Below are 16,207 nucleotides of genomic sequence, written 5' to 3'. Positions count from 1 at the left end.
ACCCCAAGGTCCTTCTCCACAGAGCTGCTTTCCAGCAGGTTGGCCTGATGCCTGGCTTTATTCCTCTCCAGATGCAGGACCCTGCATTTGCCTTTGTTGAATCTCAGACAACTCTTCTCTGCCCACAGGCCTTGCTGAAAGGGGAGTTTTGGTTTCAGTTCTGAAAATGTGATGTAAAGGTATTTCACCAGATGCACTTTCATTGCTAAATGCAGTTGTTTCAGCTGTGAATATAGACTGATGTTACACCTGAGACAGTTAATAACATTTTGAATGCTTTGATTGTACAGGCTTCCAACAGTTTCATGAGTGTACCCAATCGCACTTTAAACAAACTTAATTGTGTTTTGGGTCCAACCTGTATTATAGATTAGATCAAAACTGCACCATAGTGTGCCACCCAGGCTGGATTTATTCTAAGCTACAGCTGAACCCCAAGCATTGAGCACATATGATAAAATCACTGGTAGTCCTATGAATAAGTTTTTCTGAAAGGAACAACTATATGGGCATTAAAGAAAACTCTCTGGACACGTTTGGAACCTGACCTTACAAGCTATTGAGTGTCTTGGATTCCCATTCAGTAGGCATAAATGATGTTTAATATCTTAATGGGAGGATCTTGACACTTTGGAGGACATTAGGGGCACAAAGTATGAACTTTCTATTCTGCTACTCTTTTTCTTTTTTTTTATTTATTTCAACAACACCATCTATTTTTGATAAAAACATGTAACACATATTGAAGCCACGCTTCAGTCATAAAAAACCTGAGAGCTCTCAGATATTTGTACTGCAACACTGTGCTCCCATTTTAATGACAAAATCCCTACTGAAATTCCTACTTTGTTGCATGTCTCCTCAAGGATCTTCCTGTACTCATTATACATCTATCAGCTCCTCTGTCAGTAAGGAGGCATCCTCTAGAAGGAAAAACAGCAAATAGAAAAACAGTAAAACATCGTAAGTTTATGTATATACATCAATATCTACATATTTTATACTTGGGTTCAGCATCTGATTAATAGATTTTTTCTGTCTCAAAGGCTTATGTCTGTAAATTAAAAGCAATTACATGATCAAAGGCAGTTACATTCTAAAACACATATAAAAAAATCTGAGGGAAGTGTGAATTCATTCATTTATGAGCAGGAAAAATATTGTTATTGGACAAAGTAAAATAGAGATAATGTGCAATTTCCTGTCAAAATCAGGTTAAATGTTGATAGCGATGACATTTTTCAAAAATCAGCATATTGGTATAAAGACTACAGATTAAGAACAAATACCATACCAGAAAGGAACAAGAACTGGTGTCTTGGACAGAGAGGCTCACAGAGGCTTTGAGTCACTTGTTTCTTTATCAAGTTCTGTTATTAAAAAAAAAAAAAAGTGCATTAGTGTTTTAGGCTTGCAACATTCATAACAGGAAAAAGCCCTAGAAGGTTTATTTGAAAAACATGTAACACGGAAAAAGTCACAAGAGAAAGAAATCTAAGACAACACAAAGGTGAGACACATAAGATATAATCCTAGAAATACAAAACTGACAGGGATTTCTGGTTTTTTGTTTCTTGCACACCTGTGCAGCAATTCTCCAACAGGTTGGTTTTACAGAACAGGTCCAGGTGGGACCACCTGGGGAGCCAACAAGGGAGATGCATTTGGGAGAAGATGATGACAAAGACAGCACTGAAAGATGTCAGGCAGTAAGAAGACCGTGCAAGGGAAGAAGTGAGCAGTGCAGGAAGCAAGAGTAGGGTGAGGAGGTTGAATAGGAAAGGCTGTCACCTCTCAGCGGTGTCCTCCCTCTGGGATGTGATCCAAAGAACAGGTGGCTGGGAGGCCATGGCTTAACTCTGCAGTTCTTGACTGCCATAAGCTTCTTTTGCTCCCGTGATCTGTGATGCTCACTCTTGTTCCTTCCTCACTCCATTTTCACACCAAATTCCCACCTCCTTGCTGCACTTTCTGTTCCACTCCCAGTGCCTCTTTGGCAACACACCTCCCTCTGCCTCATTACAGCCACACCATCCCTGGGGGAATGTTTCTTATTTTGGGAACTACTGATCTGGTTCACCTCCTCAAATGAAGAAAGTGCACGTATATCTAGTCCATCCTGACATCTATTCTCAAAGGTTTCTGCTGAGGGCTGTTTCACAACATCCCTAATCTCTCTGTTCCAGTGCTTCACAATCTTATCGCTCAGTTTCTTCCCTAATACTTAAAATAAATATTTATTGCAAATTAAACCGATCTTTTTTTCTTGTTCTATCTTTGGTAGACATGAAGAGCAATGGAACGCTGTCCTTTTTTATAATAACTCCTTATAGCTTGAGAGACTATTTTCCTTTCCCTAATCTTCTCTTTTTGAGGCTGTGCAAATGCAGTCTCTTCAATATTTGACAGGAACTCATGTTTTCTGACCTCTGTATAATCCTTAACTGGATCCTCCTCAATTTGTCACTTCCTCTCTGAGCTGTGATGCCTAAACTTGACTTTGTCTTTCAGTCTCAGCAATACCAATGGTGCTTATATGGCATCCATTCATGTCCAAAATAAATACATTAATCCAGTTCTGGTGGGGATGAAAAATAATGTTCACAGCAGTGTCTCTGTTGCTGCAATGTTTGGAACAGATTAAAACTACTGGACCACTCAAGACTCAATAAGATTTCTGTTTCATCATATCATAGGGTTTTATTAAGTATAATTGCTGACTATCACTTCATCCATAGTATACAAGTAAGAATAGGATAAGTAAATCTGTGAAGAATATCTGAGAATTAGTGTTAAGTTGTATGTGAAGTCTCATTTTGTATGAGGGCACCGTGTATGTTAGTGGTTTACTCTGTATTTAACAATGTAATTATTCCAGGTAACGTTCTGAAACCAGGCCTAAATTACATCAGTGGAAACTCCTTTTCCTAGCAGACCATGTCTAAATGAAAAAAAATCTAATAAACCCTGAGTGAATACAAGGGACTGTGCTCAGGGCTGCACAGCTCCGTTTGGCTTAGGAACTCAAACAGAGTGAAGCAGCTGAGAGCCCCAGGCAGTTCAGAGGTGCCAGCAGGGGTCAGAACTAGGTGTTCCCACCCCAGCTTTACACCAGCACAGCTGCTTATTGCTCTTTCTAGAGGAGGCTGTGTTGAAAAAGTGGTGCCAGACAGGTGGGTGACTCAAGCCCAAAATGTGAGCAGGTATAGTAACACGTATTTCCAAGTAAATTCACATAAAAGCGTCTCTGACTGCAACCTATCTTGCACATGCAGAAGACTGTGGGGATGTGTATGTGACAGATGGGGAGTTAGAGCATAAATTGCTTTTCTCATGCACCTTTTGGCCTTTTGCCTTCACACTTGGACACCAAGCTATTACTGCCTGATTAACAGTTCTGCCCTCTCAGCATATATTAAGTGTATCAAGGATAACTGATGGAATACTGAGCCATAAATGTTTTCTTGGCATTTGTTTGGCCTATGCTATTTGGGAACAATAAAAGCATCTCATATTCATAATGATAATACATATATACCATCACAGATCACACCATCAAGCATTCTCCTTCCATCTTATTGAGTTGTGCAAAATGTGGAGATAAATATTAATATGTATTAATAGTATGTAAATATAATTAATCTTAATAGGATGTTCCTGACATGTTACCACTGCTGTTGATAAAATATAATTAAAATTGTCTCACCGAATTTTCAGTGTGGCTAGAATAGGCACCTCTATTCTCACTGTTTGTGTGTGCCTATCTAAAGAATGTTACGCTTCTAAAAATCACGTTATTTCATTGTGTTCCTGGGAGAAAGTGATGCAGGGCTGCAAGACCTTTACACAGTATAATTAATGAAAAGTCATATAAAACAATGAAAGCCTGCAAAACCTACACCTACAAAGACTGAAGCTACAACTAACTCCTGAGAAGACAGGCATTTTAGGCACCATTTTCTCAAAAGATTAAGAAGAAAATGAAACAGGCAACACCTGTGTTCCTGAACTTGCATTACCCATGCAGTGGGAGAGCATTCAAATCCAAGTTTTGCATTGTTCAGAGACTGCTGGAATCTACTAAAAATAAATTTCACTGAAAGCTCCATGAAGTAATGAAGTCATAAGAGCACTATTGTTTTGGGCAGCAGAAACTGCTTTGAAAAAAAAATAGAAAATATTTTGAGGAGATTACAAAAATAAGAATGAGGGTAGCATACAGAAGGTGCATTTTTCACCGTCTCTTCCAATAAAAGAAATGAGGTGGGATATACTGAAAGCAGCAGGTGGTGGCCTTGGATACAAAGGAAGGGCTTCTTTGTGCATTGCCAACTCATCCTTGGAACTCCCTGCTGCAGGATGCTGAGGATGCACAAGTTTTGTGCTGGCTCAAGAAATGACATGGCAAACAAATTGGAGAAAAGCCCGTAGCCTCTCCTACTCTAGCATGATAGCCAACTTATTTAAGTGGCATGTAATCCTACAACACAACACCTCAAAAAAATATGATAACAGTGCTGTAATGTTTTTACATCTTTTCAGGTACACACACACAAACAAGGCCACATCTGCAACTCTTGTTAATGGGAGTGAACTCTTGCTATGTTGTACATACAAAAGTAGTAATACAAGGCAACACAGTGTTTTTATTACATATATTTTCCTCTGACAGAATTAATTCCACATATTCAGATCCACTATTAGACAATACTGCATCTTTGCCACAAAAGGAAGAGAAAGCAAGACTATCTCAAAATATAATCACATTGGTGTTATGCAGCTGGTGAGATATAACCCATTACTGTAATTTAAAAATTACTTGCATTTTTAAAGGTCATGCAGCTGTTTTCAGTTATGTAATCTGTAGAATGATGGAGTAGGAACAAAGATAGAGCATAAAATAATATTACTGCCAACAACATGCACATCCCACACTTGTAGGCAATCTTCCTACTTTTCTTCTGTCTTGATAAATGAAAATTGATGCATTCCATTTTTAAAAACAGGTTGGGCCAACCTGTTTAACCATGTATCCTGACTAGGTTCACTTGGAATGGAGGCAGTTGTACTTGGAGGTTTTATGAATATAAAGATTAATGAATTTGTACAATTTGGGCACGCAAAGCATTTTTATCAGGCATATTCCATTTAGAATAAGGAGTAAACCATATATAAGGGTTGTGTCAAAGTTTACTGAATAGGGCCCTTGGTAGCTAATGTAACATTTCTCCAACAAATCAAAGGTATTGTTCTATGCTCACATGAATATACAGTAGCCATTACCTTAAATTTAAAACTCACTGTGAGCAGCAAACACACTGTGGGGATATGAAGGCCATATTGTATCAGTGGAGTCTGCAGAGATTTTCTTCATATGGTTTTGCCTGGTTGAAATATATGTTGCAGTTGAAAGCTAAAGGGATTACTTTTGAATAGTCATCACAAAGGTTGATTATATTCGTATATCATTTAGCTGGACCCTGCAGGCTATTATTCCATTAGCTGTGCTAGCCCTGCACTGTCAAAAAGTTGATCATATAATGTAAAAAGGTTACATGCTTTTTCAAGGTATGTGAAGTAACTTGAAAGAGTAATCTTTTAAGAGCAGTACAGCTTTGTACTTGAAGGTAGATTGCATTTAAAATAAATACCCACAAAATGGAATAAATACAATAAACTTACCTCTGTTCCCTATTTTTCCTTCTTTGAATAGACCATATACAATTTGAGTAAGTTAATTGTACCAGGTAAGATATTGGCTAGAGAGTATTTTTTCTTCCCCACATCCCAAGAACTTTACATGAAATCCTCATGGAAATTATGCTTCTGGTGAAATAGATTTGCTGATTATATTCCCCTTGCACATGCAAACACACACACACATTTTCTTCCAGTGCTTAATAAAATGGATCTTCAGACGGTTCCATTATGTGGACGCCTTAATATTATTTTATGCTAAAACATGGACAGCGCATTAGATTGAAAGCATCTTACTGTTCCATAAGGCAGAGTAATCACGGGCTATCCCTAGATAGCAAATGCTCCCATTGGGGAAACAATACCAACAATGCAGGCTAATGAATCACAGCAGTTATTAATCATAGGCATTTGTACAAGCCACATATAATAGAGATGAACTCTCAAAATTAGAAAGGTTAGAAGGCGGGACCGAGAAAAAGACAGGAGATCATCCAACTGCATTTCTGCATTTCAGAATAAGTTTATGGACAAGTATTTGCTTCAGTAGAGTCGTGCCCATGCTGGCCTCAGTCTTTCTAAGCAGGCAGAGAAATTCACTCAGCTTTCAGATCCTTGTAGGACAATTTGACAAAAATAAATAAATAAATAATCACACACATACAAGGCCCTTAGGGCTTATGGCCTAGTTAGAAGTGAGACAGTGCTTCTTTTATTAAACAAAGTTGTTAATTTAGATTGTAACAGCAAGAGTTGGTTCTCTTTCAGTACACTGAAAGAGATATATTATTCAGGGCAATGAATGAGTCTTTATGAGTACAAATGGGAGCCTTTAATGAGCTACAGCAAGCACTTGAGTAGGTAGGTTTCTCTGAATAAAGGCTTCACAGATGGGTAAGTTTATGAATGAGAAGCAGAATTTATTTTATATGCTTTGAAGAGCCTACTTGGACTATGGCACTATAAGGAAAGTACAAGGTTTTTCTGGTTTGGGAGAAAAAACCTAATGGGAATATGAATTTCTCCCTGACTAATAACTTCCATTGTTTGCTTATTCAACAGTCCTCACACAAATTAATCTTCCTCTCTTACATAGTTTGGGTATGTTCCAGACATTTGTACAACAGTGGAAAACTCTCCTGATCTTACATTTTTCAGTTCTGTTTGTTGTTATACTCTTGTCTGGGACACTATAGTATAGCAACATCTTTTGCACAGACTATTTGCTGAATATCAATTTTAAATAACAGCTCAAATTTTTGACTGTAGGTAGAAACCCAGGGATTTTTCTCTAGGCCAAAATATGACACTGTGTCTTTTGTACACCTGGAAGTTAGAGGTCACAAAAATTCTGCACAACTATTGGTGACACGAAGTATTCAGCTTTGAGAAACAATCATCAAGAAGGTCACTTCAAACATGAAGAAACCCAAACAAAATAGCTGTCAGTGTTTAGTGTACAGTTTTACCTTTACTATCAACAAATTCTACTTAAAATCCAAACTGCTAGCTTAAAATTTCAATACAGCATCTCATCGCTGGGTCTACTCTAGCCCAAAATAGGGAGAAATTAGGGAAACAATATTTCCAATTCAGTGTCTTTAAACTTTCTCAGTCAAAGGCAGTTTTCCAGCAACACAAAGCAGGTGAGCATCTGCCCAGCTGGTCATTCAGAGCTTCTGCAGGGCAAAGGAGAATTCCCAGATGGGCCAGAGAAGGGTTTCTTTTCTTTCACTCCCCTCCCCTAGACCAGATTCAGAATGAAGATCACAACTGGAACCTGCTTGCTCTCTCCTAAAAATGGGACAAGTACCAGAGGGCCCTGCTGAGAAAGCAAACTTCTGAGCAAAGGCTCTTGGAGAAGCTAGACTTGCCCTTGGCTACCCTGAGGAGCTGGTGAGGAGAGAACATACAAGTAGTACAAAACCACTTCTACTACCTCCCTCTCTGCCAAGAGCATGAGCTATCACTAAAGATCGAGCCCAAAAGCTACTCAGAAGTCCGTAGGAAAGGAAATCCTTATCCTGCTCACAAAAGTGCTATTTTATAGTCTCAGAGAGCTTTTGCCAGTACTTTCAGAGATATTCCTACAGACTTACAGAAACGTGTGTGTCTCAGTGATATATGCACAGAAGTTTTAACATATACCTTTGGAGTGATGAATGAAATCTATTCTCATTGCAAAGGGCAAAGAAACACTAAGTGAACTGAAGTTTCTGACAACATACTGATCATAAGAGAAGTGGCATATTTGTTGCCAATTTGTGAGCAGAATTATCCTTTCATCATTTATTGATTTTAAAACAAAGCAAAGCTAGGTATTTGAGGTGCTCAGGAAATAATTACAATACAGTAGATGTGAAAACACAGATTTCAGACATAGTGACGATTCTGACACCAATTCACACCACAGCCACTACACTGAAAAATTCTTGCTGGCTTCCCCCAAATCACTACAATCCTTGTCCTGTAAAACTTTTCAATACTCTGCTTGAGAACGTACTTTTTGCATTTACTGTGCAACTTTCTTGCATGACTACACACAAAACTTTATCCTTTATCCTTTACTCCTATAGACATAGTATATTTTGTCTGTTAAGCACTTGGTGTAAAGGCACAATTAAAACCTGCAAGAGAGGATAGCAGGACATACATTCATACCTGCATTTTGTTAACACCATCTCCTACCCGTTGAGGTAAACATGCCACTGAACAGAGGAGCTCAGTACTACACACTGGCAGTGTGTAATATTTATTTCTGAATATGAAGCTTGATGTGTCTTCAAAGGCCACGGTTGTCAGAGAGTGCTTAGCACCCCTTTCTCTGAAATTCAGGCTCCTCACAGGTGTCCCAGGGGAGGGAAAGCTCAGAGCACAGATTACTTAAATACGTACTCTTGCTTAACTTCATGCCATTAGGATGCTGAGGTTCAAATACAGTATCAGACTGCTCTGACTACAAGTATTTCTGATTTTAGTTCTTTTTGCTTTATCTCTGTATTTTGACACGAGCATTCTATGTAGTTTTGTCAAGAGTTTCTTGTTCTGCAGATCTCCTTCTTTATGTTCTGGTTTGGCTCTGCTGTTTTCTGGCCTCTAAAGGCTTACCTACTCTTCTGTAATTAGATATAAGAGGACTTCTTCATGGTTGAGACTTTTGGCATCTCCAGTGACTACTCTGCCTGGTGGTTCACAAATCTGTGGTCTCTATGATGTGGATTTTTTTTCCTGGAAAACTGTCTTCCAAGAGCTTAGCCAAAGGTATCATCTGGGTACAGAAACGGAAGCCAGCGAAGCAGAGAAAATCCAGTAATGCATCTGCTAAAGAAAAAAAAAAGAAAAAAGATTGCCGGGGAGATTTTTTTTCTCCTTATCTAACTTCAGCTTTACATCTTCTAATGCACCTTAGGCATAAGTGTGTTCTCTCTGGCTAAGGAGATGTAGGGAAGTGTCTGGAAGATTATGTTCTTTAAAAAGAAGATATGGACTTCCTTACAGAAGTATCAGTTTTCTTGTGACTGAGGTTGTCTGGGGAGAATATTGTTCCCTGTAGCAGCTGAAGTCCCATTCTAAGACTGATGCAAAGTGCTCCTACTTATCTCCTAAAAATAACCAGTAAAAAACCAGTTGCTGGAAATAAAGGTCCTGGTTTATGCAGGGTCCTTGCAGTCACATGTGGTGTCACGGATACAATGCTATGGGAGATACCTCTCCCACAGGCACTTTGGAGAAGCTCCTTTGTCTCAGCCTTCCTTGATGAGATCATACAATCATAGATCAGACCTACTTCTCTTCACCAGGGATTAGGAGCAATACTTTCGCTGGTCAGAGGAATGTAGAGTGTTCAGTTTCTCCTTCTTAGTTTTTGAATTTATGGCCATGTTCTTCCAGACAACATGGGACAACTTGAAAGGCCACTACTTGTCTTCTGTCTTCACAGATAAGTAGAGAACTCCAGCTTTCAGTCAACCACTTCTTTTGATGAGAAATAGATTCGCATGAAAAAAAGATTACACTGAAAAATGGAAATGGATTTTCTGCTTTATTAGCAGTCAGCATAAGGCTTGTGAGCTACTTTAGAAAGTTACAGAACTACAGAGACTTTTAAGAACATGCCAGTAGAAGCTAGAATGTAAAAATAAATGCTCTGGCTAGTCTGGGCCCAATTCTCAAGTGATACAACCAATGCAGCTTCACTGAAGTTAGCATGGCTATGTCAGCTTTGCCAAATTGCTTCAAAACAGATCTTTTTAGAAAACATTTGACTTCAGGAATTTTAAATTCACTTTGAATTATGCCATACCAATGACATTGTTTTGCTCTAGGAACAGCAGAGCTTAGAAGAATCCACCAGGCAAAAAAATGTCTTCCTAAAGTAAAAGATGTTGCCCTTGCCACTCCACTCCTCGATCACAGTGACAGGGCTGTGATGAGAGTCACCACTGGGTACTCTCAGTGTGGCAGACACTTAATGAGGCTGAGGGGTGGCACATACTTTTAAGTACAAGAGAATGAGAGCAGCAGTGGGTGATCTGGTTTCTTTTGGGTCTTTTCACAACCACAATGTAAGGCGAGAAAAGAAAACAGGGTTATTTGTGTGTTGCTGCTCGGTTCTGTCCCTCACAAAGGCATCAGTGGAAGCAGAGGCAGATACCATTTTGGTTATAGCTGCTGCTGGTTTGAAATCCCTTCCTAAAATGAGGTAAATCATGTGAAGTCACCAGCTGAGAAATAAGGAAAGATTTTTTTTCCCCAGGGCACAAGTGTGACAGGGATTCTGGTAGATTTTCTTTAAAAAAAAAAAACCTGCTCCCATGATCCAGGAAATCTGTTTTGAAATTATCTTAGGTTTGAAAACATCCTAATTTCTCCAAATTTACAAAGCAAATGTAGAACTTGAGATGATTTAGCTATTTGAATATACTGGGGACCCCTTGACTGTGCCAGCATCCCCTTCATGGGAGGATGTGAGTATCTCTTTGGAAGATGGATAAATTCCAAGAATTAGGTAGAAGACTCTTGGTAACAGTAATTTGATAATTTAACACCAGTCTGTACTCAGAGGAATGTTTGGTGCTTTGATAGGAAAGTAGGTCTTCATGGTAAAAACAATACTGTAGCTTTGTCCTTAAAATCCACATTGGAATTTGCATGTTCTGATCAAGTCACAGTTCTACTTAATAGCAAACCTCATGAGGTATAATAGACAAAATTTATTGCTATAAATTAGCATAAGACACCTCAACTTGGATGTTTCAGAGTCTCCAAGCAAGCCTTGTTCCAAAAGAAGGAATATTTCACAGGCACAGATCTTAAAGATTGCCCTTCTTCTCTACAGCAGAGCCGTGGTTCAATCCTTCCGTGCAAGTTCATTTACTGGGCACAAAACTAGAAATTGTCCTCTGGCTTCTTCTAGGTTCTGTTAGGACTGTACATCCTGAGCCAGCTGAGAAGGATTTTTGTAATAGGAAGGAATAAAAATGCCAACCTTTCTCAGCAGCTTCGTTGGAGCTGCGCATGGGTTCGCAGTGAACTCTCCAGGCTGGGCCAGGGCAGCGCTCCCGGTAACAGGAGCCACGCATCCGTGGGAACCAGGAGCGCACACAGGGAGCACGGCGGGTCACAGGCAAGCCTGCCAGGCTGATGGCAGTGGGATAACAGCCTTGGGAAGGTTTGCTTGCCTGGCTGCAAATTTCTCTGGTGAACTGCTGGCTCCAGCTCTATTTATTTCCTAATCTTTGCACCTCTGTTTAATTCCTCGCTGCTTTAGGGACCTGTTGTAACACAGCAGTTAAAAAAAATATTCACATGTATTGTCGGGCCTCCCCAAAGAGCACTAACTTGACACGCAGGCCGTGACAGCTGGGCTTGGACTACTAAGAAATCTAATCCAGGGTTTCCATCATTTCAGTTGTTGCCTTTCTTTCATTACAGTTTGACTCAGCCCCTAATGGATTCAGCTTTATAAAATCAGAAAAACAGGAAAAGAAAGCCATTTATTCACGTTTCACTAGAGCTCACAGAAGACATGAATTTTCTCTAAAAATGCAAATTATTTTGTGCCACACAAGTGAGACTGGGCAGCTAAAGCTCTTAGAGGAAGGGCCTTTCCCAGGGCTAATGTTTTTATACCCAGTGATTGAATAAATCGATCCCTTTATTATCACATCTCTTTTACTCTCCTTTTTCTTCAGAAGGATGTAACCAGAGGTACCAAAGCACCCTTTTTAATTCTAAGAAAACTGATTATGCGTGTTAATTTTGTTTTTAATCCCAGATATATCAAAACAAACACCATAGTCATGCGTAGCAGAAATCAATATCTCTTAAGCATCAAGTTGGTAAAAACAAGGATTTAGTTAGAATCCAAGATGTAAAAGACTAATGTAAAAACTAAGCCCTTATTTATGTAATGTGTCTTTATACAAGCTCAATATAAACCTGAAAGAAACTATTTCAGAAGAGCAGAAATGGTTTACTTGCACTGCATCAAAAATGACCCCATAAGACCTCCTTTACTGAGATAGCCCAGATATTTAATGTGAACATATGTTTTTAAAGGATTTCTTGTCTTATGTCCAGTCATTCTTGTTAATTCATGGGACAGCATACTGCAGATGTGCTCTTTTCTATGTTATATAAAGCAAAAATTACATTTAACAAGTGTAAGGTTGGTCATAAAAAATAAATAAAAATAGACTCTTAAAAGCTGGGAAATCACCAAGTGAAGCTATCAGTCATTCTTATTGAGAAGGGTGAGGACAATGTGAAATAAAACTTGCACATCTATGAGAAGACATTCCTAATATACCAGCACATGGTTGTTATTTCACATTCTGTATAGGTTACTTTCATCAGCCCAATATTTCTCTCTTTAGGATAAGCTGCAATGCACATTTTCACTAGATGTCCTTTCTAGTCTCTGACTTCAATTTTAATAGTCATTAATTTTCAACCTGTTAAATATCTGCAAGTTCATTTACTTGAAAGAGCAGACAACAAAGTTTTTGTGCATTCTACTTCTGGGTAAGAACTTCAAACTAAATGTTTATTTAACAATAGTATTCTTTGTTAATGCAATTGTTTAATATGCAAATAAAACAACTTTCAGATTAGTTTTCTAATACTAATTCAACTCCAAGTACCAATTTGTGCACCATATTCACATGCAAACCAACCATACCATTATGGTTCGTATTTAATTCTATATGGTTTTACTCATTCCTGCGTGCAGAGGAGATAAGCAATACCTTAAAAGAAATATTCTCTTCTACTTTTTAGTTGACACTAAAGATCTTCATCTTGCACAACAGCATTTGTAGCCAAGTAATTGTTCTTTCAAAAAGTGGGTATAAAATGGCATATTGAAATACTTTACACAAGGAATTTCTGACTAGAAACTACTCTTACAGATTTGGTACAGCATGAATTCAACCAAAGACATGAAACCAAAATTGGCTTGTGAGGTACTGAGGTCAGATTTGTCAACATCTTAAAGGACAGACAGAAAAGTTGCTCCTCAACAAGTTGGATGGAGTCCACAGTAATTCAACAGTGAGACTCCAACAGTTTAAATCTTTCCCAAAAGTGGGTATTTCTTGAGTAACACAGGCCCAGCACCTCAGACTTGGAAAATTCCACAAGGCTTAAGTCTAAGTTTAGTTCTTTGTGACACCTGGGTACAGCTGTGAAGGGGAGAGATCAGATTAGATAGCACAAAACCACAGCAACATGAGTGACTTGCACAGACCACGAGACTCTGATTTGAAGCGCAACTGAGGGTCTTGTTTTGATGTGTTATTTGTGTTACTGAAAACGTTACCCCATTCAGACCAGAATGACTATGTCCATGGAGGTACATCTGTAAAACACCAAAATCTTCTGAAAACACCAAAAACACTTGTGAATTTTGGTCAGTCTTTTGTGCTATTCATTGTTCTGGACATCTAAGTGGAATTCAGAGAGAGGAATCAGCTTTCTAGGACATTGTTAGTTTAGAGATGGCCAAGTTCACCTATAATAGAAGTATAAACATCTCAAATACACATCTCTTTAATATGATTACATTCGTATTATTGTTTGTAATGGCAAAACAGCTTCACAATTAGCACCTATATGAAAAGGTAAATTTATTGTGAAATTTGTTTTCCTGTTTTATAGGAAAAGCATGTCACAGAGAGAAATAGCTACAACTCAGCTCCCCATAAGCTTTTAAGTAATGCTGTAACAAGACAAAGTATTTCGTTATAACTTAGTCTAAAGTTTAAAGGTTAAAAATGATTTATAAATAAATAAACACTACAGCTACTGGCATTTTAAAAGTAGTTTAGGTAGAGAAGTTTAAATTATGAAATGAGAGATTTATTTGAAGAATTCTTTAGGTGGATCTCTTTAGGTGTAACTAAATTCAGTAAGACAATGCTAACTAATTATTTTGTATATAATACGTTTGCTAAGGACATTACCTATTCACCAAAATAAGGATAAACAAATAACCTAAGTTGCAGCACTGCCAAATTACTGGTTCAGGTCTGTACTGAATCCCGACTTTGTACAACTTCACAAGTTTCTTTATTAACCACTGGGGAAATTGGTACTAGATGGCTGTAATTTTAATAACCTGAACTGAATTCTTCCACTACTGGCAAGTGAAACCTGGTCATTCTAATGAAACTTTTCTTTCACAGCTAGATATTTTCAGTAAAACATTAGATCAAAGCTTCTATCTTGCACTCAAGTCAGCAAGGGGATTCAGAATCACAGAATCATGGAATTGTCAAGGTTGGAAGGGACCTCTGGAGATCACCCAGTCCAACCCCTCTGCCAAGGCAGGGTCACCTAAAGCAGGTCACACAGGAACATATCCAGGTGGGTTTGGAATGTCTCCAGAGAGGGAGACTCTACAACCTCCATGGGTAGCCTGTTCCAGAGCTCTGCCACTCTCAGTGTAAAGAAATTCTTCCCCATGTTGAGGTGAAACTTCTTGTGTTTTGGTCTACAGACATTGCTCCTCACTCTGTCACTGGGCATGGTGTGCACTGATGAGATCCCTTCTCTGTCTTCTCTTCTCCTGACCAAATAGGCCCAGCTCCTACAGTCTCTCCCCATAAGAGAGATGCTCCCCTCAACATCTTTGTGGCCCTCTCCAGTAGCTCTTAAAACAATTAAGATTAAAATCTTAATGTTAAAAAATGTAAAAACTAAATCTTAAAAATTAAAAAAAAAAATCATAAAGCTGTATCTGTATTTCCTCTCTCCCCAGCTATACTAAGATTATGGTTGAACCTCACTTCTAAAGGTGTGATACAAATTTAAAAAAAAAAGTGGGAGAGAAATGAAAAACACACTAACCAGATTCTCAACAGTCTTTAAACAGACCATAAGAAATTATCTCGAATACAAAGGAGCCATAAAGGGCATCATACGCAACTCTCCCAAAACTGAATCACTGAATCAGGCATCAAGGAGTGCCTGAGAATCTCATTTTTTTCAGTTTACAAGCCTGAATCAACACCCTTAGAATTTTATAGTCCAACTGGAGCATTTATATAATATAATCCTCTTCATTGAAATATTAACTCCCCCCTTAAAAGAAGTCCCTAATGCTTTATTTTTAGAGTTTCTTCAAAACTCCACTGCTTTTATTTCCTGACCTAAACCTACCAATGAGACAATTCATTGAAAAAATAAAATAAAATTATATTCTTCTGTCAACATTATTCTTTAATGTAAAAGGTCTTCTAACTTGCTATTTATTCACCTCTGTGTGTGTGTGCACCCTAATAACTATGGTGGGATTTGGAACATGCAGTAAGCATTTCACTTAAAGCTTAAAAGGATACTTGTCTGCATTTTTAAATTTTATATTGCTTAATGATTCTATTTAACTAACTTGAAAGGAAAGAGGCATCTTACATCTTACATCTGTAGACAAGGCTTGAACACAAAAAGGTTATATAATATCAACCAAAGGTTACATTTTTACCTACATGCGTCTATGTATTTTTCTTTTAAATGTAGATCTTGACTATATAAAGTAAATAGAAAAATCAGCAGAGTTAGGACATTGTAAAATAAAGGATTAAAAGTTAAGCTGTTGAGAAAAAGACATGAATTTTTTGTCATTTTTCATTCTTTCTTTTTTTCAGACATTTAAACAAATCGTGGCATCTTAATTCAAGAATGCATCATACACTGGTGAGAAAATGGGATTTGGCAAAAATGTAACATGCCAGCTCTTAAAGATAGCTTTGAAAAGCTCACATGACATACCACAGAGCACACACTGCATCTTCAGAAATTTCCAAAACAAGTTAGCAAGCCTAGAACCTTTCAGGACTCCTTTACAAACACAAGATCAGGCAAAAATTAACCACAAAGTTACCACAAATTTCATTTTTTGTTTCTTTCAAATCCCTGCCCCCACTTTTTGGGTGACCAGGGTTGGTGACTTTTAGAAGACACAAATCTTTGCTTCAAGGGCTGATGCTTTCTACTGTTTCAATACACT

General features: G+C 38.1%; 1 protein-coding gene across 1 annotated transcript in view; it reads right to left on the bottom strand.

The window, feature by feature from the left end:
* Nucleotides 1-518: 518 nt before the first annotated feature.
* Nucleotides 519-16,207, bottom strand: part of TTC29 (tetratricopeptide repeat domain 29) — a 383,434-nt gene continuing 367,745 nt past the window's right edge. Inside the window, exons 14-15 of the mRNA XM_050327269.1 lie at nucleotides 1,295-1,370; nucleotides 519-923 (exon numbers count right to left, since the gene is read on the bottom strand). Of these exons, the coding sequence (XP_050183226.1) occupies nucleotides 1,333-1,370 (38 nt within the window). The 3' untranslated portion in view covers nucleotides 519-923; nucleotides 1,295-1,332. The remainder of the gene's footprint in view (nucleotides 924-1,294; nucleotides 1,371-16,207) is intronic.

The sequence above is a fragment of the Myiozetetes cayanensis genome, unplaced genomic scaffold, assembly GCF_022539395.1.
Source record: "Myiozetetes cayanensis isolate MyiCay16 unplaced genomic scaffold, myiCay2020 scf33, whole genome shotgun sequence".
NCBI lineage: Eukaryota > Metazoa > Chordata > Aves > Passeriformes > Tyrannidae > Myiozetetes > Myiozetetes cayanensis.
The sequence above is the reverse complement of the archived record's forward strand: the minus strand, read 5'-3'. Positions and strand labels throughout refer to the sequence as shown.